Raw genomic sequence first — 24,418 nt, 5'->3', positions numbered from 1 at the left:
TCTCCTGCTAAATAGAAACTCGGACTGCAGCCTGATCGTGCGCCAGCTTCAAAAGTCAAAACCGCTTGTGCGGTGGCCCACCAGCGTACCGGGGTGGGTGGGACCGTGGGACTGACACCGAGATGCACAGGGACGGGGGCCGCGCGGACCGTGCGGAGGGAAGCGCTCGGATGCTCGGACGCAGCTACAGGCTAGCTCGGGTATGGAATACTAGGACAACAGCGCGCTCCGTCGCGCCCAGTTCGAATTGCGGAATCCATGGGCCGCAAGCTGCCAAGGTCCATTCAGTCTGGATCCCACCGGCGTTTGAGGTGCAGAGGCGAGCACGAAGCATAGGAGAGGATGCACAACCGACGGATTTGGTCCGCATGGCCGCGCCCATAGCCGACGCACACGGCGGCGCAGCCGGCAGGGAGGAGCCGAGTTGCGCTGGCTGCTGGGACGGTCCTCGTCCTCTCCGTCATCGCCGCCTATGGGCCCACCAGAACCCCGAGCTCGTCAACCTCGTCGTCACCGCCCGTGCCATGCCACAGGAACTCTCCCCACGCCTTCGATGGGCCCCCGTCTTCGAGCTCCTCGCCAGCGCCAGATCCACCCACCGGGGCTGGGAGGGGCGGCCGCCCGCGCGCCACCGCCGGGGCAGGGGGAGGGAGGGAAGGAGAAGACAGGACCCCCCCCGCGCGCCCAACCCGACGCCGGAGGCCGCCGGGATGCCCGCCGAGGCCGCTCCGCCGCACCGCCGCTGCTTCACGTCTGCTCCATCGTGCCGCCGCTGGGGGCGGGGCCTTGCTCCAATGCGCCGCGTGTGGGCCGGCTCGCCGCAGCCGCTCCGCCGCACCGCCGTGAGCGAGCCGCCCCACCGCGGCTGCTGGGAGCGGGGCCTTGCTCCGTCGGGGGCGATGGATCTCGTGGAGGTGGGGCTAGAGGAGGAGGAGGTGCTCGGGGAGGCGGCGGAGCTCGAGGAGTAGGAGGAGCTTGCAGAGGCGGCTGCTGGCCTATGCGCTCGCCGCTACCACGGGCTGCGCGCGTACTGCCGGCGAGCGCGGAGTGGAGGGCGGCGACCCCCTGGAGAGAGAGAGAGAGAGAGAGAGAGAGAGAGAGAGAGAATGGGAGGGGAGAGGAGAGGGCGATAGGTAAAAAAAGAAAGAGGGAGGGACCCGTGGCAGCTGGCGAGGACGATTCCACGCCCCGCGTTGGGCGGCTCTCACCCAACGGGGACACGCGGCATTCCGTCGGCAGCCAGTCGTTCCCAGCGCCTCGCCTCCACGGTGTATAGTATTTAGAGTACTAGGACAGCAGCGCGCTCCGTCGCGCCCGGTTTGCTTCTTCGTCTCCAGCGAGCCACGCCGCCGCAAGCCCAGTGCGCGTGCGGGCGTCCGCACCTCAACCTGCGCGCGCGGCGGTCGCGGCCCCTCTCCGCCGGCTCCTCCGACGGGGTCATGGCGGTGGAGGCCACTGCCCCTCTCGAGCGCGGCCACGGCCCCCTCGTCGACGACGGCCATGGCGCACGGGCCGCGGCGGGGTGGCCACGGCAGCAAGGCGGCGCTCCGTGCGCGGGTGTCCGGCCGGCCACCCGTCCAGGCCAAGACGGGCGCGCGCGGGCCGCCGGTGGCCCCTGCCCGTCCCTGCCTAGCTCGGTGCACGAGCGCGGGCGGGCCGCAGCGGCGTGGCGAGCCGGCGGCCGTGCGCGGCGTGGCGAGCCGGCGGCCGTGCACGGCGTGGCGAGCCGGGCCAGCCGGGTGCGGCGTGCCTCGCGGCGGCATGGTGAGCAGGGGAAGGTGGCGGGGAGGGCGCCGCAGCCACGGCGGAGGTGTGCGGAGCTGCGGCGGTGAACGGAGCTGCGACGGGGCGGGTCGGCACGTGTCGGGTACCACGATTAGGGACACCCTAATCGGGGTACTAAGATCACCCTAAAAAAACGCAAACACATGTTAGGCGACTGAGCCCACGAAGGCCCACGGCCTCTTTCCAATTTGGAAGAAAGGAAAGAAATCAAAGAAGCCCAGCATGCGGCCCATCTGCGACCCCCTCGGACCCGCAGGGCGATCTCCGCCTCGCTCGAGGGCTCCCATCGGGACCCTCGACTGCGCCCCGCATCTCTGCCTCGCTCGAGGGTAGCGAATCTACCCTCGAGCGGGCAAATCATCTCCGCCTCGCTCGAGGGAAGCGAACCTACCCTCGAGCAGGACGAATCATCTCCGCCTCGCTCGAGACCACCCCTCGACAAAGAAGACAAACGTCCCAGCCACTACCCGCCCGTCGTACAGAGGCATTGAATGCCACCACTCCTCCACAGCGCCCAGGACAGACGGCGTCAGGCCGCCATTCCCCACAGTTGCTGTGACCGGAGCCCCGTCCGCCAACTCCGGCCACTGCTCCGTCATCCCGGACGCTGTGGCGGCACTGTGGGAACCTACGACTCGGGACGACACGTGCTCAGCACAGTTTCCGTTACTATTCTGCCAACTCCGGCTGACCGAACTTCACCTCACCACACGTATGGCCCCGGACCCGCTGCCTGCCCTGGAAGGGGTCCGGCGTCACCACGTGCCCCTCAAGGAGGGACACTCAGCACTCGCAGTCGGAGTCCCGGACCTCCCCCTCGAGGGGTCCGGGACCTCCGTGTGTCTCCCGGACCTCCTAGTGCGCGCGCCAGCATTCCGTTCAGGGGGTCCGGCACCGCCACGCGCCTCATCGACGCTGGTGCACATATAGACGCAAGACCATGAACTGCAGGGCCCACCGAGCGCCACCACGCCACATCTGGAGGACTGTACACCCCACAGCGACGACCACGCCGCCTGCCGGGGCTGGCAGGATGCCAGCGCGATCTCCGCAAGACCAAGGACGATATCTACGACGACTGCCACGCACGACGCCATGCCCCACAATGTACTTCCTACAGTATTCGACCACTGCACCCCCGCGATTCGGGGGAAAAGGACGACTTCCACGATCCCCTGCTCATGTACACCACCCCTCCTTGTGACTATAAGCGGGATCGTCACCATGGGCGTCGCGATATAGCACACTCGGCACCACCGAGCACTCGATACTGGCACTCGCCTCAATCGACTCCTTCTCTAACAGAGACCTGGGAGCTTCCCTCCCTCTCTCGCCATGCCTGTATCCCCCTACTACAGGCACCACCGGTGCAAGATAATACAGTACCCTCGCACACCCTCTTGCTGGACGTACGGCCCCGTGGCCGAAACCAGGATAAACCCGTGCGTTACTGTGTTGCCTCTTGCATCAACATCTGGGACGAAGAAACACGCAACATTTACTAGTTGGGATCCGGACCGCCGGGTCAGGACACCGACAGTTGGCGCGCCAGGTAGGGGCTCGCTGCGTGACATTTTCTCTTTCGTTCCCATTTGATTTCCAGGGATGGCGAGCAGATCCAATCCATTCCCCATGGGTGTCTCGGATCCGCTCCCGGCAGTATACGTGATCTGGTTCGGGAGTCTCGAGTTCAGAGCCACTGGCAACGGTTACCTCATGGAGCTCCTCTCGTCCAGACGCAACCCGGACACTCCGACTTCACCAGCCCGGCGCAACAGGCGCTCGGGCCAGCACTCGCGACAAGCGCGCGCAGAGCGGCGCCGGGCGGCACGCCTCACCTCCCCTACGTGGGTTGAGGTTGCCATGTCGCGGTTCAGCATCGCGATCAACGGGGCCATCACTTCGTCATCACGTGCTTCGGTGTCGACGGCGCCGGTACCATCCCCGACTGTAGCTCTAGTGCCTCCCAGGGGGGCACGACTGCGATGTCGCCCTTCCCCATCGGGATGCGCAACACTGCGTCCTACGCTTCTTCGTCCAGCACCAACTTCGCCAAGTACGAGGACCTACCGGGTCATCACCTCCTGTCGAATGACTCACGTTGCTCGATCGCCGACGACATCAGCTTCTTCATGGACAACTTCACGGCCGAGGAGGCCGAGGACTACTCCGGGGTCCGCAACCCCGGCGCTTTCCGCTCGTTCCAGCTGGCGATGGCTTTCTGCCTCACCTGCTCCGAGGACTCCAGCGCGGGGGATTACGATCCCGCCCGGGAGTGCTTCATGATCCAGCTCACGAACGGGCAAGACAACAACGCTCCGGGTGATGACGGGAACAGCGGGGTAGACACGCAGGCGAACCAACCAGTGGTGCCGCCTGCAGCCCCTTCTTCTTCGTCAAGCTCGGCGGCGCGGCAGGCACAGCTGGCGCAGCTCAAGGAGCTTCAAGCCAAGCTCGACGAGCAGCGTCGGCAGACTTAAGAGGTGCGCACCGCACTCGAGCAACAGCGCACCGCGCGTGGCGCGCATGCCCAGGCGGCGGCTCGCGTTGCTCGGGAGCGGATCCTAGCAGATGACAACGTCGATAAACCTTTGGAATTGAAAACAGCCGGGGAGAAACTCGTCGCTGTGGCCTACCTACTCCAAGCGATGCCCAAGCCATCGACGACTTCGGGTCGCAACCTGTGCCGCGAGGCACAGGCGCTCATCGAGCAAGCCGCTGTACAGCGAGCCGAGAGCTCTGCTTCTCGCATGTGCTCGATAGCCCCAAAGCAACCCAGTGGGACTGCACGTCAGGACCATGAGGCCTCGGTGCATACTCCGCCAGGGGGGAAAGGAAAGGCAACCGTAGCGCACGACGCGAAGGCACCCTCGGTGCACGACCGCATCGAAAAGGCTCCCGCAAGGGAGCGACTCCACGACACGCGCGGGAATGCCGGCGATGGCGATGCCCGCTACATCATCAATGGCAGGAAGTACACCCCTCGACGGGGTGGGCGCTTCGACCCCGAGCACGACAGGGGTGAGTCATCGGAGCCTCCAGGCACCCGGGTGTTTAGCCGGGAGATTCGAACTGCTTCTTTTCCCTCGCGCTTTCGACAACCCACCACCCTCGTTAAGTACTCGGGCGAGACTGATCCCGCAGTTTGGCTCAACGACTACCGCCTAGCGTGCCAGTTGGGCAGTGCAATGGAGGACGCGGTTATCATCCGCAACCTCCCCTCTTCACCTTGCTGACGCCACACGAACGTGGCTCGAGCACTTGCCCGCGGACCAGATCCACAACTGGGCCGACTTGGTCCAGATCTTCGTGGGCAACTTCCAGGGCACATACGTGCGCCTTGGGAACTCCTGGGACCTCAAAGGGTGTCGCCAGAAGCCCAATGAGTCCCTACGCGACTACGTGCGGCGCTTCTCCAAGCAATGCACCGAGCTTCCCAGCGTCACCCACGTCGAGGTCATCAACGCCTTCCTCGAGGGCACGACGTGTAGAAACCTGGTGCATGAGCTTGCGCGAATCCGTCCCGACCAACACCAACGAATTGTTCGACGCTGCCACCAACTACGCCGCCGGCGAGGAGGCGGTTGGTGCAATTTTTGACGACAAGACGAAAAAGTGCAAGGAAGATGTGCCCGCGGAGGGTAGCAACGCCAAGATCAACGCCCCCGCCAAGAAACAAAAGCGGGGGAGAAAAGGGAAGAAGCAGGCCCCTCCGATCTAGCATGGAACGGGGCAGGCAGAAGACTCCAACGAGGCCTTCGTCGCCGCCCCGGACCGCAAAGGACCTCGAGGCCCCCCTCGAGGTGGAGGTGGCCTATTCGACGACATACTGAAGAAACCGTGCCCTTACCACAAGGGCTCGGTCAATCACACCCTCGAGCAGTGCAAAATGCTCAAGAAGTACTACAACTGCGTCGCGCATCGTGACGAGGACAAGAAGAAGGAGGCTGGCGACAAAGGTGGAGATGACGAGTTCCCCCCGGTGGAGAACGCCTTCATCATCTTTGGAGGACCAACGACGAACATGACCTCTCGGCAGCGCAAGCGTGAGCACCGGGAAGTCTTCTCCGTCACCAAGGCCACGCCGTCCTACATCGACTGGTCGAAGGACACCATTTCCTTTGGCCGCGAGGACCACCCCGACTACGTCCCGCATCCGGGACGGTACCCGCTTGTTGTCGACCCCATCACCGGCAACACCCGCTTCTCCAAGGTGCTCATGGATGGAGGGAGCAGCATCAACATCATGTACGCCCACACCTTGGAGCTCATGGGGATTGGATTGAACAAGCTTTTCCCCAGCAAGTCGCCATTTCATGGCATTGCACCGGGGAAGCGAGTCCAACCCCTCGGCCAGATCGATCTGCCTGTCTGCTTTGGCACGTCAGCCAACTTCTGCAAGGAAGTACTCACCTTTGAGGTGGTGGGGTTTCGGGGATCCAATCATGCCATCCTTGGTCGTCCCTCCTACGCCAAGTTCATGGCCATCCCCAACTACACCTACCTCAAGCTGAAGATGCCAGGTCCGAAGGGTGTCAGCACCTTCGGCTCTTCGTTCGAGCATGCCTACGAGTGCGACATCGAGTGCGTTGAGCACGCGGAGGCTCAAGTGGAGGACGAGGCCCTCGCAGCCACCCTCGACAAAATGGCAAGCGAGGCCTTGGACTCCACGCACCGACACACGGGAAGCTTCGAACCCGCCGAGGGTATCAAGAAGGTGCCCCTCGACCCGAACCGCTCCGACGACAAGGCGGTGCAGGTCAGCGCCACCCTCGACAGCAAATAGGAAGTGGTGCTCATCGACTTTCTCCGCACCAACGCAGACATCTTCGCATGGAGCCCCTCGGACATGCCTGGCATACCGAGGAAGGTCGCCGAGCACTCCCTTGATATCCGACCCAGCTCCAAGCCGGTGAAGCAGTGCCTGCGACGCTTCGACGAGCTCTAGTGCCGGGCGATCGGCGAGGAGCTGCAGAAACTTCTGGCAGCCGGATTCATCAAGAAAGTATTCCATCCCGAGTGGCTAGCTAATCCTGTATTAGTGAAGAAAAAGAATGGGAGTTGGCGGATGTGCGTAGACTATACCAGTTTAAATAAAGTATGTCCGAAGGTTCCCTTTCCTTTGCCACGCATTGATCAAATCGTAGATTCAACTGCGGGATGTGAACTTTTATCCTTTCTTGATGCTTACTCCTGTTACCACCAAATTAAGATGAGAGAGTCCGACCAGCTCACGACTTCTTTTATCACACCTTTCGGCAGGTACTGCTACGTCACGATGCCCTTTGGCCTCAGAAACGCCAGAGCTACATATCAACGGTGTATGCTCCACGTTTTCGGGGACCATCTCGGGCGAAACGTAGAGGCATATTTTGACGACATCGTTGTAAAATCCAGGAAGGCGGACGACCTGGTTGCTGATCTCAGGATCGCATTCGACTGCCTAAGGGCCAAAGGGGTAAAACTCAACCCCGAGAAGTGCGTGTTCGGAGTCCCTCGAGGCATTCTTTTGGGCTTCATTGTCTCCCAGCGGGGCATCGAACCCAACCCTGACAAAGTCTCGGCCATCACTCGGATGGGACCGATCCGAGACCTAAAGGGGGTACAGAGGGTCATGGGATGCCAAGCATCCCTCAGCCGATTCATCTCGCGTCTCGGCGAGAAAGGCTTACCCCTGTATCGACTCCTGAGGAAAACCGAGCGCTTCACGTGGACCCCCGAAGCTCAAGAAGCCCTCGACAGGCTGAAGGCATCACTCACTCACACCCCCATTCTCACGCCACCCGCGGATGGCGAGCCCCTCTATCTGTACCTAGCCGCGACGGCCCAAGTGGTCAGCGCGGTGGTCGTTGTCGAAAGACAAGAGGAGGGCCATGCTCTGCCCATCCAACGGCCGGTGTACTACATCAGCGAGGTGTTGTCTGAAACTAAGACACGCTATCCACAGATTCAAAAGCTGCTGTACGCAGTGGTTTTGGCACGGCGCAAGCTGCACCACTACTTCGAGACCCATCCCATCACCATGGTCTCGTCTTTCTCTTTGGGAGAGATAGTCCGCAACAAGGAAGCCAAGGGTAGAATTGCCAAATGGTCTGTGGAGCTAATGGGAGAAACTCTCACTTACGCCACCCGCAAGGCCATCAAGTCCCAAATCTTGGCTGACTTCGTGGCTGAGTGGACGGACACTCAGCTACCCCCACCACAAATCCAGGCCGAATGCTGGACCATGTACTTTGACGGGTCGGTGATGAAAATCGGCGCCGGTGCCGGCCTCCTTTTCATCTCACCCCTTGGAGATCACATGCGATACGTGATACGCGTGCACTTCCATGCGTCGAACAACATGGCGGAGTACGAGGCCCTCCTTAGTGGCCTCCGCATCGCCATCGAGCTTGGTGTCAAACGCCTCGATGTGTGCAGTGACTCTCAACTCGTCATCGACCAAGTGATGAAGGAGTCTAGCTGCAACGACCCGAAGATGGAGGCATACTGCAAAGCAGTGTGCCACCTCGAGGACAAATTCACGGCCTAGAACTCAATCATGTCCCGCGCAAGTACAACGAGGATGCCGACGAACTAGCCAAGATCGCGTCGGGGCGGACCACCGTCCCCCCGAACATCTTCGCTCGCGACATCATCAAGCCCTCCGTCGAATTTAAGGATCCGGCGGAGCTAGGCCCCTCGACCGCCGGGCCCTCCGGCGGGAACCCCCCGGCGGACGAGGCTGAGCCCATGGACATTGTCTTGGGGACCTCCTCCGCAGATGAGGCCGAAGCAATGGAGATCGACAAGGCCCCCACTTTGCAGGATTGACTCGTCCAGTACCTCGACTGGATGATTCGGGGGGTCCTACCCTCGGACCGCGCTCAGGTGCGGTGCCTCGCTAGGCGGGGCAAGTCCTTCGTCTTAATCGACCACGAGCTGTACAAGCGCAGTCCCTCGGGCGTCTTGCAGCGATGCATCCCCATCCCCGGGGGCAAGGAGCTGATCCGTGACATCCACGTTGGCACTTGCGGTCATCACGCCACACCACGAACCCTCGTGGGTAATGAGTTTCGACAAGGGTTTTACTGGCCCACCGCGGTCGCCGACGCCACCGACGTCGTGCGGACCTGCGAGGGTTGCCAGTTCTACGCTTGAAGAACACACCTCCCGGCCCATGCTCTGCAGACCATCCCCATCACGTGGCCATTTGCCGTGTGGGGACTGGACCTCGTCGGTCCGCTACAGAAGGCGCCCGGGGGCTTCACCCACTTGCTAGTGGTGGTCAACAAATTCTCCAAGTGGATCGAGGCTCGACCCATCGGCAAGATTAAATCCAAGCAAGACGTTCTGTTCTTCACCGACATCATCTTCAGGTTCGGGGTCCCGAACTCGATCATCACCGACAATGGCACCCAGTTCACATGCAAGAAGTTCTTGGCGTTCTTCGACGGCTTCCACATACGTGTGGACTGGTCGGCCGTGGCGCACCCACAGACGAACGGGCAAGTGGAGCATGCTAACGGCATGATCCTCCAAGGACTGAAACCAAGAATCTTTAACAAGCTGAACAAGTTTGGCCGGAGGTGGCTCACAGAGCTACCCTCGGTTATCTGGAGCCTGAGGACGACCCCAAGTAGAGCCACGGGGTTTACCCCATTCTTCCTCGTCTATGGCGCCGAGGCCATACTCCCTACGGACCTGGAGTACGGGTCACCAAGGCTCAAAGCCTATCAAGAGCAGCAGAACCAGCGAGCTCGCGAAGACTCGCTGGATCAAATGGACGAGGCTCGAGACGTGGCACTCCTACACTCTGTGCGCTACCAGCAGTCTTTACGAAGATATCAAGCACAGAGGGTCCGGCGCCGAGACCTCAACAAAGGGGACTTGGTGCTGAGACTTCGACAGGACAGCAGGGGCCGCCACAAGCTCTCACCACCATGGGAAGGCCCATACATCATCGCTGAGGTGCTCAAGCCCGGCACGTACAAGCTGGCGAACGAAAACGGCGAAGTCTTCACCAACGCTTGGAACATACAGCAGCTATGTCGCTTCTATCCTTAGAGTTCCGAGCTATTTGTACATCGTTTGTACTCGCATTTTTGATTTCCCGAAATAATAAAGAAGTACGCTTTATTTGTTTATTTTTGGGAACCTTCCGGACCCTCGAGGGCTCGGATGTGCACGAACACTGAGGTACGCTTGGCTTTACCCTCGGCAAAGCCAAGCCTCCCTCGGGGGCTACTACGGGGGGAACCCCCGAATGTCCCCAAAAATCGCTAATGTTTTTTCGAAAAGTTTCCGTCCCATCTCTAAGCTTCTCCTACAGTTGGAAAAAACGGACGCGAGGCGTAAGCAACTACGGTACGGGGCCGGCCGAGTCGTGGGGCCGCCTACGCCTCCGGGATACGGCACCCCCTCACCACCCCACGCCTACGTCGCTTATTAACGCAAAATTCCTCATAGAAGTTTATCTAAGTCGCATACGAGAACACAGAAGCAGAGTAAAGAAAATGAAGGCTCGAATACACAAGGCCTCGATGGGCCACACTGTTGATTTTAACGATAACGAATTTCTTTTATTCATAAATACAAAGTGCGATTACAACAAATACTAATTCATTACATGGGCTTCAAGGCCCAGTCTATCTACAGGTTAACATCCCCCCTCTGTGGATCTACAACAGCATCGAACTCCGCCTGCGCCGCCATGAGCGCGGTGTTAACCGCATCCTTCGCCGCAGTCTCGCCTGCCACTTGCTGCCTCAGCTCTGATTAAAGAAACAAAGATGACCTACGAAAAACTAGAATCCAACAACATCGAAATTTCTAGCACTCACCTGCGATGTTCTTCCGTGCCTCCTCTTGCTGGACCCGGGCGACCTCCTCAAGGGAAGACAAGGAGTTCTCCTTCTTTCTTGAGGGCGGCCTCCGCATTCCGGAGTGCCACCTCCTTCTCCTCGAGGGCCCTGCCCTTCTCCTCGAGGGTCCCGGTGAGAGTGGCGACAGTTGACTTCTCGCGCAGGAGCTCGGCCTCCTTGCCTTGGAGCTCGGTCTCCTTATGCTGGAGCTCGGCTTCCCCCTGCTCGAGAGCCGTCCTAGTGAGCTGCAGCTCGGCGGTTTGCGCCTCAGCTTCCTGAGCCTTCTGCTCTACTGCAGCTCTCTGGACGTCGCGCTCACCGGCGGTCCGCGCCAACTCCTCCTCCAGCGCCTGCCGACGCGCCTCCAGATCCGTCATCTTCATGTTGGCGTCGACACTCTGGAGCACCAGGCTGGCGTTGTGCTACCCAAGCCAGCATACCAGGGAGTACAACCGGGTCATCTCGGCGCTTTTCTTGCGCGAGATGTCCCTCAGCCGCTGCAAGAGGAAAGGCGTGGGTAAAACAAATAAAATCAGGGCCAAAATACGAACGATTCTCGGGGAGGAGCTGCTTACCTGGCTGATCTGGTAATTTGTCATCCGATGGAGCTCCAGGGTGCGATCAAGGTGGTTCTGAATCTGAGAACCTGCCTCGATCTGCGCTTGCTAGACGGCCTCCTCCTCTCGCTCATCACGCAGAAACTCCAGGGGGACCACAGACTGGATGATTGCCCCGTGCTGGGGCCCCTCGGATGTCCCCTCGTCAAACACCTCCGCGCAGGCCGACGTAAACTCAGCGATCTTGTTGGCAGCGCTCGCCGCAGCAGCAGGGTCGATGTCTCTCGAATCCCCATATTCCTCGCTGCTGTCCGACAGCTGCACCACCGGGATCACACTGTCTGTCGCCGCCTGCGCCGTCATCGCTGCAACGACACCCTCGTCATGGGCCTCTGCGGGCACCGGGAAGTGGGTTCCCTCCACCACCGGCGCCCTCGGCGCCGACTCCTCCTCTGCGACTCCCTCGACTCCAGCCCTCGGGGGCTTGGGGACGAGGGTCTCCACCTCCGTCTGGCTGGGGGGGCTCTTGTGCACCCCCACCAGCTCCCTCCTCCGTGATCGGCCGGGCGGCGCTATCCACGCCGCTCCAACTGACCTCGGCTTCGACGTTCGGCCGGGCGGCGTCATCTGCGTCGCCCCGGCCGGCCTCCCCCACGGCGTTCGCCGGAGTGGCTGGTCCAATGCCACTCTGGCCGGCATCGCCCCCGTTCCCCGGCGCTCGAGCCTATTGGGCCGCCTGGGCCCCGCGAGCCATCGCCTCCCGCAGCTTCGCGGCCTCCGCCACGATATCCACAACGGGCGGGGGCTGCGGCGCAGAGTGCGGCGTGGCACGCGCCCCGATCTTGAGGGCTTTGGTCGGCGCGAGCGGAGCTGCGTCCTTGGCAATGGCCCCGGAGCAAGAAATCGGGGAAGGAAAGCTAAGGTTAGCAGGACTGGGGGATCGATCAAATGAACACAACGAACAAAACCAAAAATACTTACCCAGACCAGGCACCCATGCTGCGTTTGCCCGTGCCACTCCTTCGGGCCCGCGGCACACCGACGCCCCTCGACGACTGATCCGAGGGTGTCGCCCTCGGAGCAGGTTGAGGCCTCGAGGCCGTCTGCGCGGACGTCTCTGCGCTCGCCGTGGACCCGTCGCCGCCCGTCGATATCGCGGGCGTTGGGATCCCCTCACCCGTCGCTAGCAGGGACGACCCCCGCTCCGCCGCGGGCGCAGACGATCCTCCACCGACTGCCGGCATGAGTGACCCTCGACCCGCCACCGGCGTGGGCGACCTTCGCTCCGTCCCTGCGAGGGGCGGGTCCGCCAACGACCCTGGTGCGGGCCTCGCCTCATGCGGTGTCGCTGGCGCATCCTCTTCGCCAGCCTCTTGATATACCGGCAGGGAATCCGCGCCTGTTGCCGCCTCGACATCACCAGGGAGGGTGGCTTCGGCATCCGAGGCGTCTTCCTCCTCATCCATGGACTCGGGCGTGGCGGGCCGCGGTTTCCCCTCCGCACGAGCGATTTTGGACGCCCTATCGTGCTTCGCTTTCCTCTTCCTCTTCCTCTCAGCGGCAGCTTCCGCCGCTTCCTTCCGCTTCTTCACCACCTCCGCGTGAAGACGGTTGACCTCACGTTCCTCCGGGATCGGAGGCCTCGAGGGGTGGCACCTGCGGCTCACCCCCTGCAAGACACAATCAAATCAGAGTCAGGAAGCAGGAAGGGGAAAGGAATAACACGAATCGACAACGGATCGAAATCGAGACTTACCAATGAAAGGAACCCCAGCTCGGGGCGCATCTTGATCTCCAAGAGATCGGCTGTGTCGTTGGAGAACTCCGCCACCGCATTCCTTGCCCTCCGGGCAGCGATGCCTCGAGGGAGCAGTACCGTCGATGTCCTCGACCCCGAGGCCGGGACCCCGAGGGTGAGGCCGAAGATCGGCAGGCTTCTCTCCGTCAGAGGAATCACCCTCTGCCGGTGGAAGTTTGCGATGACGGCAGCCGCCGTCAACCCCTTCCTCACCAGGTGCAACAGCGCCTCGGTGAGGACCTCGAGCCTGGCTTGGTTCGCTGGGGGCGACATCCCCCAGTCCCACTTGGCTGGTCTCTCATGAAGCACCTTGTTGGTGAAGGCCGGGAGCTTATTGCCGAAGTTGCGCAGGTAGAACAACCCACGAGTCCACCCGGCGTTATTGGTGGTCATCTTGTTCTGGATGTAGAGATTCTTCCGGCTCGGACGCAGATGGAGCATCAGGACTCCGGCGCGCGCGAACCGCTTCGGCTGCCCTGCACGTTCTCAACGAAGAGCTTGCCGCGGAAGAGGTGGATCCACAGATCCCAGTGGCCCTCGATCCCCAAGTATCCCTCGCAGACGGCGATGAAGACCGCCGCTTGCGAGATGGAATTGGGGCCGAAGTTGTGCAGGTCTGCTCCGTAGTACTCGCACAACGCCTGCATGAACCTGCTGATGGGGACGCCGAATCCCCGCTCGTGCAGATGCACGAGGCTCATGATGTAGCCCTCGGGGGGGTTTGGCTCGGTCTCCTCCGGTCGCGGGGCAATCCACACCGGCCGCTCCGGGCTGATGTTCATTGGTAGCAGCCGGTCGGCCGCCAGCTGCTCCAGAACCGCCTCCGTGGCGGTGGACTTCCCCCACGGCACCGGCTCCCGGATATCCGACATGGCTTTGAACTACGGGGAGGTGTGGGAAGACGAGCTTTGTGGCGCCAAAGGTACGCTCTTGCTCTCTCCTTCTTCTTCCTGTCGCTCTTGGCTGTGGGCTCAGGATGCAGGGGAGGCGAAGAAGGCAAGGGAGATGAAGGCAAATGGCCAGGTGAGCCCAAATAGTCCCCCCTCTCTCGCTTTTATTTCACTACAGCGCGCGGATACGCCGCCACGGCCCAAATCCGCCGCATTCAATGCGGTAGATTTTGCCGTCGCAGGCGGATGGGTCCCACGACCACGAAGTCTCCCACGCGCGCACTCGGCAATAATTACGGCGCGGTAATCGACGGGCACGGTGCGACTATTGTGCTGTTCCATCCGTCAGTCGCCGCCCATGCCGCTTCATCTACCCGAGGTAGCTGCCTGAAAAGGTGCGCCCGCACCGCACTGCACGAATTGGGCCACGTCGCCCACGACCAGCGGAAGACCCGCACACACGACCGGCGACTACGCGCCGTTTGCGAACCGTGACGGAATATTCCCTTCGGGGGCACTTCAACCTCGAGGGAACCTTATTCCGAGGGCTTACTGATCAGGAGTTTGAAGCTTGGCCCGTCGAGGGTTCGACAAGCGCCCCAGATCGCTAGAGTCAGGGACTGTATGGACGTGCCATACAAGCTACCCTCGAACGCATAGTTCGAGATGCCCTATGCAGTGTTCAAGGCCAGTTGAGGGTGTCTAGCAGGGGTTCCCATCGAGGGAGAGCATCGAGCCCTCAGACCCTATCGAACAGGTCCGAGCCCCACCTAGCGAACCTTCGCGAGCGCTTTATGTGACGTGTCCACGGACCACGAGCCGACCCTTATCGAACGGGGCACGGACGTCCACTTGAACTACCCGATAACAGCTCACCGAAGCAGCCATGGCTCGCGGCCCGGGCATGGGTAGCATGGTGCGCTTCACCCCTTCTCCCTGCGGAAGGGCGACGAGGGTCGTAACCAAAGTCGAGGGTTCCCTGAATGCCTTTACGTAGGCCGGGGCTCGGGGGCTCCTCGCACACTGCGGCTCAGGCCGCACCCTCGAATGGGTTGACGATCGTCAATTGAGAAGTTCCGTGTGTCTAATCAAAACTCCCACTCTTAACGCACGCCTGCTAGATGGTTAAGCTGGATACTGGGTCGATGTGCCAGCACTGAGAATGCCGAGGGCGGCTGAAAGAGTGCCGATGCCGGCTGAAAAAGACACTGGACGGCCACTCCAGTGAAGCAACCAAGCGGGGCGACGTTTATAGCCCTTGGACGAGTACAGACACTCCTCCAAGGCCTCGGGGGCTACACCCGCGGGTGCGCTGACGCGCCCCCACGGAGGAAACTTCACACATTCGAGGATTGAAATCTCCTGCAAGGGTGGCACTCACCCATACACTTTCGGTCGTCCTCTCAGCGAAGGAGAAGGAGACTTCATTGCTCTTTACAAACAAAGATTACAAAGGGCTACCGGCTTAAATCCATCGAAAGGTACAAACACATTGCCACCTGCGTGGAAATTTTTCCTATCTTGGGGAGGAGCGAGCGACGAAGAAAAGCACCGAGCCCTTGGCTAGCGCAACGGCCAGGCTGCTAGGGATTGCGAGGAACAGCCCCCAGACCGCACGGGTCCAGCGGGATGCCCTCCTCGCAAGCTTTCTTCTAGCATCCCCTCCACCGAAGACCCTGCGGGGGGTCAAGCTGGCGGACAGCACCCTCCACACCGTCTCCCCGAGAGCAACCTTGTCGCCAGGGGGGACGATGCGAAGAACAGCCACCAAACCTGGCATCAACGCCATGGTCAGGCGTCTCCATCCCCCTTCAGGCTAGGGGACATCGCAGAAGCAGGACCCCACGGGCCCAGTGCTCTTCTGCTGATCCCACTGAAGCTGAGGGATGGTGCGCACGCCCTCTCTGGCTTTCTCCCGCCGCTCGCAAGCATTCTTCTAGCACCGAAGCCTAAAAAAGCCAGGCCGCCCCACCAGGGGGCCGGACGTGAAAGGCAAAGCAAAACATTACGAGACTTAGGCGATGCTAGAAATAAGAGCAGGGAAGTTGGAGAGGAAAGGGAGTTCTACGACCCTTATTTATAGCTGCGGTGGACGCCAAGCTTCAGGCCTGTCGAAGGGCGAAGGCTTGGGCCGCCCGTGACGGCGCGGCACTCCACGAACGAGAGATACCCACGGTTACCGTGCTGAGATACGACGCGACAAAGCAAAGCTGAACCCTTGGACGCTGAGCGGCGCAGCATCGGCGCTTGCCGACTGCCCTCGAACGGCGCACCGCAAGGTGACCAGGGGGAGCAGGGCCGAGACCCTGAGTGCGGGACAGCGTCGCAAACGCATCGGCTACAGAGCAGCAGGCGCCATCGTGGCCCTGGCCCGCTCAGCGCGCTGATGCGTCTTGTCCCCGGAACAAAACACGAAGGGGCACGCGCCTCGAAGTGCTTTCTCCGCAGCCGCACTACCCCGACCGACGAGTTGTCACATCCGCTGGGCCGGCACTCAGGTGCACCTGGCCGAAGCACAGCACCGATCGATCACGTCAAGAGGTAAAATCGCCGAAATACCCTTTGGCCGAATCCCTTGACTCGACCAAAGCCTCGGGGGCTACTGTCGGGTACCACAATTAGGGATACCCTAATCGGGGTACTAAGATCACCCTAATAAAATGCAAACACATGTTAGGCGACTGAGCCCACGAAGGCCCACGGCCTCTTTCCAATCTGGAAGAAAGGAAAGAACTCAAAGAAGCCCAGCATGTGGCCCATCTGCGACCCCCTCGGACCCGCTGTGCGATCTCCGCCTTGCTCGAGGGCTCTGTTGATGCTTCTTAAAGCGCCAATTTACATACCGCAAGCGCACGGATCGTGGTAGCTTTTCCCTTAGAGTACTCCCCCAAGGTTTATCAATCCGTGGATCGGAAGCGAACCGACTAGAGTTTACCATCTAATCTATCGAACCTATCGTAAACATGAAGCGAAGATTGCATATAAACTGAACACTTGATAGATATGAATAAAGCATAAGTGTTCATCACACCCACAACCGTAGATGAGATAACACAACCAAGGAGCTAGGGCCTATCGTCTCTAGGTATGGTTCTAGTGAAAAAGGTGATCAAGGCATAGATTGCATCTCAACTAAAGGTACACGAAATCATCTCTCAGAAAGGCAGCTCGCAAGCGGCCTACTTTCCCAAGGTCGCCGGTGCGAGGTGCGTGTCGACGCCTAAGGTTTCCCAAAGCTTTACCCCAGACTCCCATGGTACTCGCCATCGATCCTATTCCACATCATGTCGTCGCTAGAACTTTTCTCTCCGCCATGCTGTCACCACACCAGGGTAATCAACCACTAGCTAAAACATGCTACCTCAACGTATCCACAAGATGTAGACTAATTACCACGAATAGATCTAATCTTACTATGAACATATGGATGCATTACATATGAGAAAGAAAGCATGCACTGAAGTAGACCAAAGTCGAGACAACTAGAATAAAGAGTAGATTGATATCACCATCGTGTGTGTACATACCCCGACGAATGTTGGGGATGACTCTCGAACCCCACCATGGCACAACCTCGCAGGGAGGCCATGGCGGCTAGGGGTGGCCTAAGCCATCTCCTAGGTACCCTCGAAGACTTGCGGCGGCCGTCGTCTCCCTCCGGTCTTAGCCCTAGGTTTTCGTCGAGTTCTGGATGGATTGGTTCTCCGAGTTGAATAAGGTGTGAGCTATTTATAAGCCGAGGAAGCTACCGGTCGAAGGGGAGGCCAAAGCACCTCGAAAACAGGCTGGGCCGGCCGGCCCCATGGGCCTAGGCCGGCCGGCCTACCCCCTTTCGGGCTCGCCTCGGTCTCATCTTTCGCGTGTAGACTCCTCGCATCTTCTAGAGTTTATGTCCTTCACGATTGCACCCCTTTGGACATCGTTATCTTGGAGATATCTTCGAGGAAAGGATAGGATAGGGAATCCTTCCTTAAATCTTCATTTGCTTTGCTTAATCCCGAAGTATCTTGATCACATCTTCGTGGGCTCGGTCCTTTGGGCTCTCTTGGAGGATGGATGTGCGTGAATGGGCTTCGAATCAACATGGGCTTTGGTCCTTCTTTTGGGCTTTGGCCTTCGTCTTTCTCCGTGTTAGTGCTCGATCACGGGCCTCGTCATTTCATGCTCCAAAATAGGCCAAAAACCTGCAAAAACGAAGTTCCTCCAAAATATATGTGCAAGTGTGAAAATGACCAATAATTATGCCGGGGTTAGGATGGTTAGTGATTTTGATATTAAATTCATGCCATTATCAAGGATAAACAAGGGATATAATGGGTACTTAAGGAGCGCCAACAGGCTCCCATCGGGACCCTCGACTGCGCCCCGCATCTCCGCCTCGCTCGAGACCACCCCTCGACAAAGAAGACAAACGTCCCTGCCGCTCACCCGCCCGTCGTACGGAGGCATTGAATGCCAACCACTCCTCCACAGCGCCCAGGACAGATGGCATCAGGCCACCATTCCCCACAGTGGCTGTGACCAGAGCCCCGTCTGCCAACTCCGGCCACTGCTCCGCCATCCCGGACGCTGTGGCGGCACTGTGGGAACCTGCGACGCGGGACGAGACGTGCTCGGCACAATTTTCGTTACTATTCTGCCAACTCCGGCTGACCGAACTCCACCTCACCACACGTATGGCCCCGTACCCGCTGCCTGCACGGGAAGGGGTCTGGCGTCGCCACGTGCCCCTCAAGGAGGGACGCTCAGCACTCGCAGCTGGAGTCCCGGACCTCCCCCTCGAGGGGTCCGGGACCTCCGTGTGTCTCCCGGACCTCCTAGTGCGCGCGCCAGCATTCCGTTCGGGGGGGTCCGGGACTGCCACGCGCCTCATCACCGTTGGTGCACATATATACGCAAGACCCTGACCTGCAGGGCCCACGGAGCGCCACCACGCCACATCTGGAGGACTGTACACCCCACAGCGACGACCACGCCGCCTGCCGGGGCTGGCAGGACGCCAGCGCGATCTCCGCAAGACCAAGGACGATTCCAGGACGACTGCCACGCACGACGCCATGCCCCCACAATGTACTTCCTACAGTATTCGACCACTGCACTCCCGCGATTCGGGGGGAAAACGACGACTTCCACGATCCCCTGCTCATGTACACCGCCCCTCCTTGTGACTATAAAAGGAGGAGACGGGCTTCTTTTAGGCGGGATCGTCACCTTGGGCGTCACGATATAGCATACTCGGCACCACCAAGCACTCGATATTGGCACTCGCCTCAATCGACTCCTTCTCTAGCAGAGACCTAGGAGTTTCCCTCCCTCTTTCGCCACGCCTGTATCCCCCTACTACTGGCACCACCGGTGCAAGATAATACAGTGCCCTCGCACACCCCCTTGCTATACGTACGGCCCCGTGGGCGGAACCAGGATAAACCCGTGCGTTACTGTGTTGCCTTTTGCATCAACATCTGGGACGAGGAAACACGCAGCATTTACTAGTTGAGATCCGGATCGCCGGGTCAGGACACCGACAGCACGCGTCGGGCCTCGCTCCACGACATGGATCTGCGGCGGCGGCGGGCGTCCCCCTCCTTCCCTCCCTCCCCCTTCCCCTGTGGGCGGAGCTCGGGCGGAGGGGCTCGGGCGGCACGGCGCGGCCGGTGGTGGCGGCGTCCAGCGCGCGGTCGGTGGCGGCGGCGGAGCAACGAAGGCGCGTCCTCGGCGCGCCTCCTCGGCTCTGCTCTTGTCCCGGCGCGGGCGGAGCTCTCCCTCCCTCTCTCCCTCTGCCTCTCTCTCGCTCTCGCGGCGCGGCAGACGGGCGGCGGCGGCGGCTCCTCGCATGGCGCAGCGCTCGGCGGGGCGGCGGCACGGCCCGTGCGGCGGAGTCCCCGTGAGGCCGTGACCCATCCCCGGCGCAACGATGCGCTCTCCTCCCCAGTATTCCTCCACGGCTCGCGCTTCGGGCCGCCGCATCCGCCTCTTTGCCGCCCCAAACTGCCGCTCCGACCCCGCAATCCGCAGCGCTGCCACCCCAATCCGCCGCTCCGGCACCCAACCCGGCCCGCGATGGTCCTCATCCGCCGCCCTATGCCACGTGGGCCCCACAGGGAGCGAAGGCGGCGCGGCACCTCAGCGCAGGCGGGGCCTGGGAATCGATGGCCCGCGTCGGTTTGCCCCCACCTGTGCACGTGTCGACCGCGGGAGGGTGGAGCGCTGAGGAGCCTCCCTCCCCAGGGTGTATAGTAGTAAGACTATTATTTTTATTTTATAACTAAGTAGAGATTAGACTTGTCCTATATATATAGATCTATTGGTACTTGAGTATAAAATAAAGTATTCCGTACCCTCGCCCCTCCCGGCGCCCGTCGCCATTCCTTCACCCTCCACACGCGCCCCAATTCCATCATCCCGGCGCATCTCGGCATCCGCGACCCGCGCGCCTCCCCGATCTGCGCGCTCACCACCACTTCCCGCCTCCCACCGCGGGGAGCAGCAGCGGCGGCACAGGGGGACATTGCGGCGTGAGGACCAGCGGCAGGCGGCAGGCGCGGAGGCGGCGCGGCGTGCGGCCAGCGGGCGGGCAGATGGTGGCGGTCGCGGCGGCTGGCTCTCGTACCGCCCCAACGAGGACGTCCCCCTCCACGAGCTGCGCAACGGCGCGGCGAGGGACAACCGCGTGCGGCACACGGGCGCAAAGAGCAGGGCGGCACGTGGATGGTCTAGGCGCGGCGCCGTCCAGCTGCTCCCGCGCTGTGACGGCGAGCTGCAGACGACCGCGCCTGGTGCCGATCCCCGTCCTCCTGCCGTCCTGGTATTTGTCTCCTCCTGCCGCACCCCAACCTCAACCGGCTCTAATCTGAATACAGCCTGTTGAACACCCTCTGTTCAGCTGCTGAGCGCCAGCACCATCCTTTCATCCCTGGTTCATTTTGTTTTAGCTCTTGCATCAGATGAATTCTGCCAACTGCTCTCATGTAGGATTATTTTTTAATTGAATACTACTTCATGTTATGTAGTAGAGGGTGGATTAGATTGTCGATCTCATTGCTTTGCTAACTGAACTAGCCTTTGGTTAGTTTTTTTAAAAATCTTTCTGTCAGTTTCTCTCTTCTTAAATTGCATATACTGAACTTCATACTTAGGTACTTTTTTCTGCAGATTTATGCAACTGATGATAATGCTAGAGTAGCCACATGTTTTGATGGATTAATATTCCAGCCCACAATTGATCTAAAAGCTTCAACTTTCAGTTATACGGGTGCTTAGGCATAATCTTTTTTTCTTGAAATTTGCAGATTAACTGTCACATGGTGACTGGGGCCGCCTCCATCTGCGGTGGCAGGTGTGCCGTGGCACATTGGAGCATGAGGGAGGATGTTGTCGTGAGACGTCATCTCGCCAAGTACTACGGGTTGCCACCACCGCCATGGCCGCGGCAGCCGAAGACGACGGCCGGGCGAACTAGGCTGGTTTATGGTGAGGATATTGTGCGAGTATATCTTCTGTCCTCGTCTGTATCAGGTGGACAATAGAGTAGCATATTTGGTTACAGCAGTTCTGGGGCCTGGAGATGTTTGATTGCCGGAAATCGCACGCACAGGAGTGTTGTAGCCTGGAGGAGTTTCTTGCTTGCTTCCGGGAGATGGTGGGTGGAACATGCTGGCATGTATAGCTGGATGATTAAATTTAGAGTAGAGGGATAGAGTGGGTTTCGTACACCAAATATCAGTTGGCCAATCATACTTTGTGTTCAGTGGCTGTTCAATTTGAACAGAGCAAGGATTCATGTTGCAGGATCACTGAGAACGTGCGCGTAGTGCAGCGGTAAGGACAGCAGCTGGCATACCTTGCCGTCGGGAGTTCGACTCCCCATTCTCGCAAAAAAAAATCCCCTCGTCTGTCCCCATATCCAAAGCACTACTGAGTCCGGCCTAACTCACAAGGCGACGGGCCACTGTGTACAGGTGGGGCAGGGGTTCGGAGGTTTTCTTGACCTGTGTGAGAAGGTCTTCTTCTTAATATAATGCCGTCGGGGCGGTCTCTCCCCCCGCAGGTCAAGTTTTTTATGTTGCAGGATCACCGTCATCATCCTTTTGCTAGAGTTATAATCACTTGATCAACTAGCAAATTATTAGGCTGATTTTGATGAATTTATCGGTTATTAGTTCAACTTAATTTTTGTGACATATTATTACCGCAATCTCGGTGGTTGTGATTTGCCTTCTAGCCTGCTACTGTTTGTGTGTGGTTCTTATAGTCAAACTAGGTGTTATGGTAAGCTAGTTCCCCGTAATGTTTTTTTTTCTATCCGCAGCTAGTACCATTGAATACTTAATCATATGGCTTATTTTGTACTTTTATTAAGAAATCCTTATTTCTGAGCATTAGATGTGTTATCAGCCTACTGAATCTTTGCCTACAAAATATGCTTTGATCTGAACTGTGGTCATCTGCTGATGTGGTGCATGCAGATCAGTGACTGGAGAGGACAATTCATTTCGATGATTGCTTTGGTAATTTACCATCTGATCATCTGAATGTCAGGACCATGAGGTTCAGTTCAATATAAGAGCGTGCATTTCTTTTGTTAGAAAATTTACTGATCTATCATAATCCACCCATTTTTTTTAATAGGATTTAAATTAAAATGGTTTTATTTGATCAACTAATAATACACTGAGTACTACTGCATATGCGCACGTTTAAATTTTTGTACAAATTCTATTGTCATTTGTTGATTTGGGTATTCTGGTTGATATATATACACCCAACAATTTATTCCCAGGTCGATATATATACACCCTGACAACCGAGATCAGTCCTTTTGGTCAAGGGTATGCAGTACTAACTGATACAGTCTCCTTGCAAAATGTTAGGGTGGACTTCAATCAGGGTTCTATCAGATTCTATCAGAGTATATTGATAGTGTGGTCTGCTGTACTAACTAGAGTTGAGGTTTCTGCCTTGTTCATCCCATGTAATTTGGAGTGTTTTTTTTGCATGTTGTTTTATTTTAACTTTCCAATATGTTAGAAAAGATATATGTGCAATCTAAAAGAAAGGTGTATCATAGCTATTTACTTAGTATGTTCAATCCTTTGCTGCTAGTAAATTTCTTCATATAACCAAGCCATTAAGTAGTTGGGGTGGATGGCTGTACTGCTGCCCATGGACTTTCTATGGCACCTAAAGTGGTTTGCAAATCATGCCTTGATTTTTATCACTATGCAAAATCCTCATGAAACTTTCTCACTTGGGAGCCAAGATTTCCATTTAATTCACTGTAGCCTATTATTTTGTTTGCTGTGGCAAAATCACCTACCAGAAAGTGTGCTAGATTCCTGGTGTTCTTGCTTGGAACTCTACACGGTCAACTCAGAATTTTGGGTTCCTCGTATCATTTCAATAGAATTGGTTGCTATCTTGACAACATCTTAACCTTTATATGCAGAGCTACTGGTGTGATATTAAAGCCAATACAGATGGTGCTAGCACATTTTTTCTTTTTATTGTGCTATAATTATGTGTATACTACTCTATGTACGACCTTGTGCATTCTCACAGTTGAATGCTGATGCCAGAAAAAAAATATGAATTTTTGCTTCAGGTTTTATATGTGCACCGTCGAAATTTCGAGTGCTACTGTTTCTTCCCTGACCAGGTTCATGCAAGTGTCAGTCACTTCTTGCCATCTTCTTGATCTTGCATGTCTATGAACTTGGGTTCATAGAAGCTATTGTCAAAGAGTTTTGTTGTTTAATATTGTTCCTTCTCGTTCTCATTTACTTGCACATGTCCTGCTGTATTTCAGTTGGGAGTATTTGTAAGGGCCCGTTCGGTTAGCCCGTTCCGGGCGTGAAACAAGGGCTGGAACTAATCCAGCTAATTGAAGGTGTGGAATTAATCCTACTATTCCAGCTGGAATTGTTTCAGGCATCGGTTCCTATGTAAACGAACGGGCCCTAAGGAGGAAAGCAGACCGGCTAACTGAGAACTACGGATCGGCCGTACTGGATCAGAGAGCCAAGCTTGTGTTGCTGAACACTGTATCTGCTGGAGGCACTGCTGTTCATCATACAAGTACTCCTTGGATGTGATTATGCTTTGCCTCATTGTAGCGGAGGAATTCTATGACCAAAACGACTAGAAAACTAGGTGTGAAATTATGAGTTTTTGTGATCCAACTTCACACTTAACGTTTTTCCCTCATGGTTCTTGTTGTGAAGATTAATTAATTTATTCCAAAAGATTGTGCTTCTGCATACTGTCACAAAACGGTTCTTTCCAGCCATGTTCCCCTGATTGCAAAACTACATTTTCCACATTCACCAATTTATATGAATTTCCTTGCGAAATTTCCATTGCAAATACAAACAGGATATATCCAAATTAAGAGAAAACATAGATGTCACGTGCTGTTGTCGTTCAACTCGTAAAGAAAATATTATGATGCCTACGATTGACGATGCTTTTCATTTCATGTTTGACCAACACCTCCGGTTCCTTTGCGCACAAGATTATTTTAATTTGAGCCTAACTTTAATAAAACGT

General features: G+C 57.9%; 1 protein-coding gene across 1 annotated transcript; it reads left to right on the top strand.

The window, feature by feature from the left end:
* The first annotated feature begins 19,933 nt into the window (after positions 1-19,933).
* On the top strand, positions 19,934-24,125 carry LOC120674664. Its single transcript, XM_039955804.1, has 4 exons — positions 19,934-20,035; positions 20,202-20,678; positions 21,163-21,343; positions 22,339-24,125. Exons 1-4 carry the CDS (start codon positions 19,934-19,936, stop codon positions 22,344-22,346), a joined length of 768 nt encoding a protein of 255 aa, XP_039811738.1. The 3' UTR covers positions 22,347-24,125.
* The last annotated feature ends 293 nt before the right edge of the window (positions 24,126-24,418 follow it).

This window comes from Panicum virgatum, chromosome 5N (genome assembly GCF_016808335.1).
Source record: "Panicum virgatum strain AP13 chromosome 5N, P.virgatum_v5, whole genome shotgun sequence".
Taxonomy (NCBI): Eukaryota; Viridiplantae; Streptophyta; class Magnoliopsida; order Poales; family Poaceae; genus Panicum; species Panicum virgatum.
Note: the sequence above shows the minus strand (reverse complement) of the source record. Positions and strands in the feature narration are given on the sequence as shown.

Excerpts from the sequence above, each read along its gene's own strand:
- LOC120674664 (XM_039955804.1), top strand. The coding sequence starts at position 19,934 with ATGGTCCTCATCCGCCGCCCTATGCCACGTGGGCCCCACAGGGAGCGA. Across the intron at positions 20,036-20,201 it reads GGAATCGATGGCCCGCGTCG|TATTCCGTACCCTCGCCCCT; the intron begins GTTTGCCCCCAC and ends TATAAAATAAAG. Across the intron at positions 20,679-21,162 it reads CCCGTCCTCCTGCCGTCCTG|ATTAACTGTCACATGGTGAC; the intron begins GTATTTGTCTCC and ends TGAAATTTGCAG.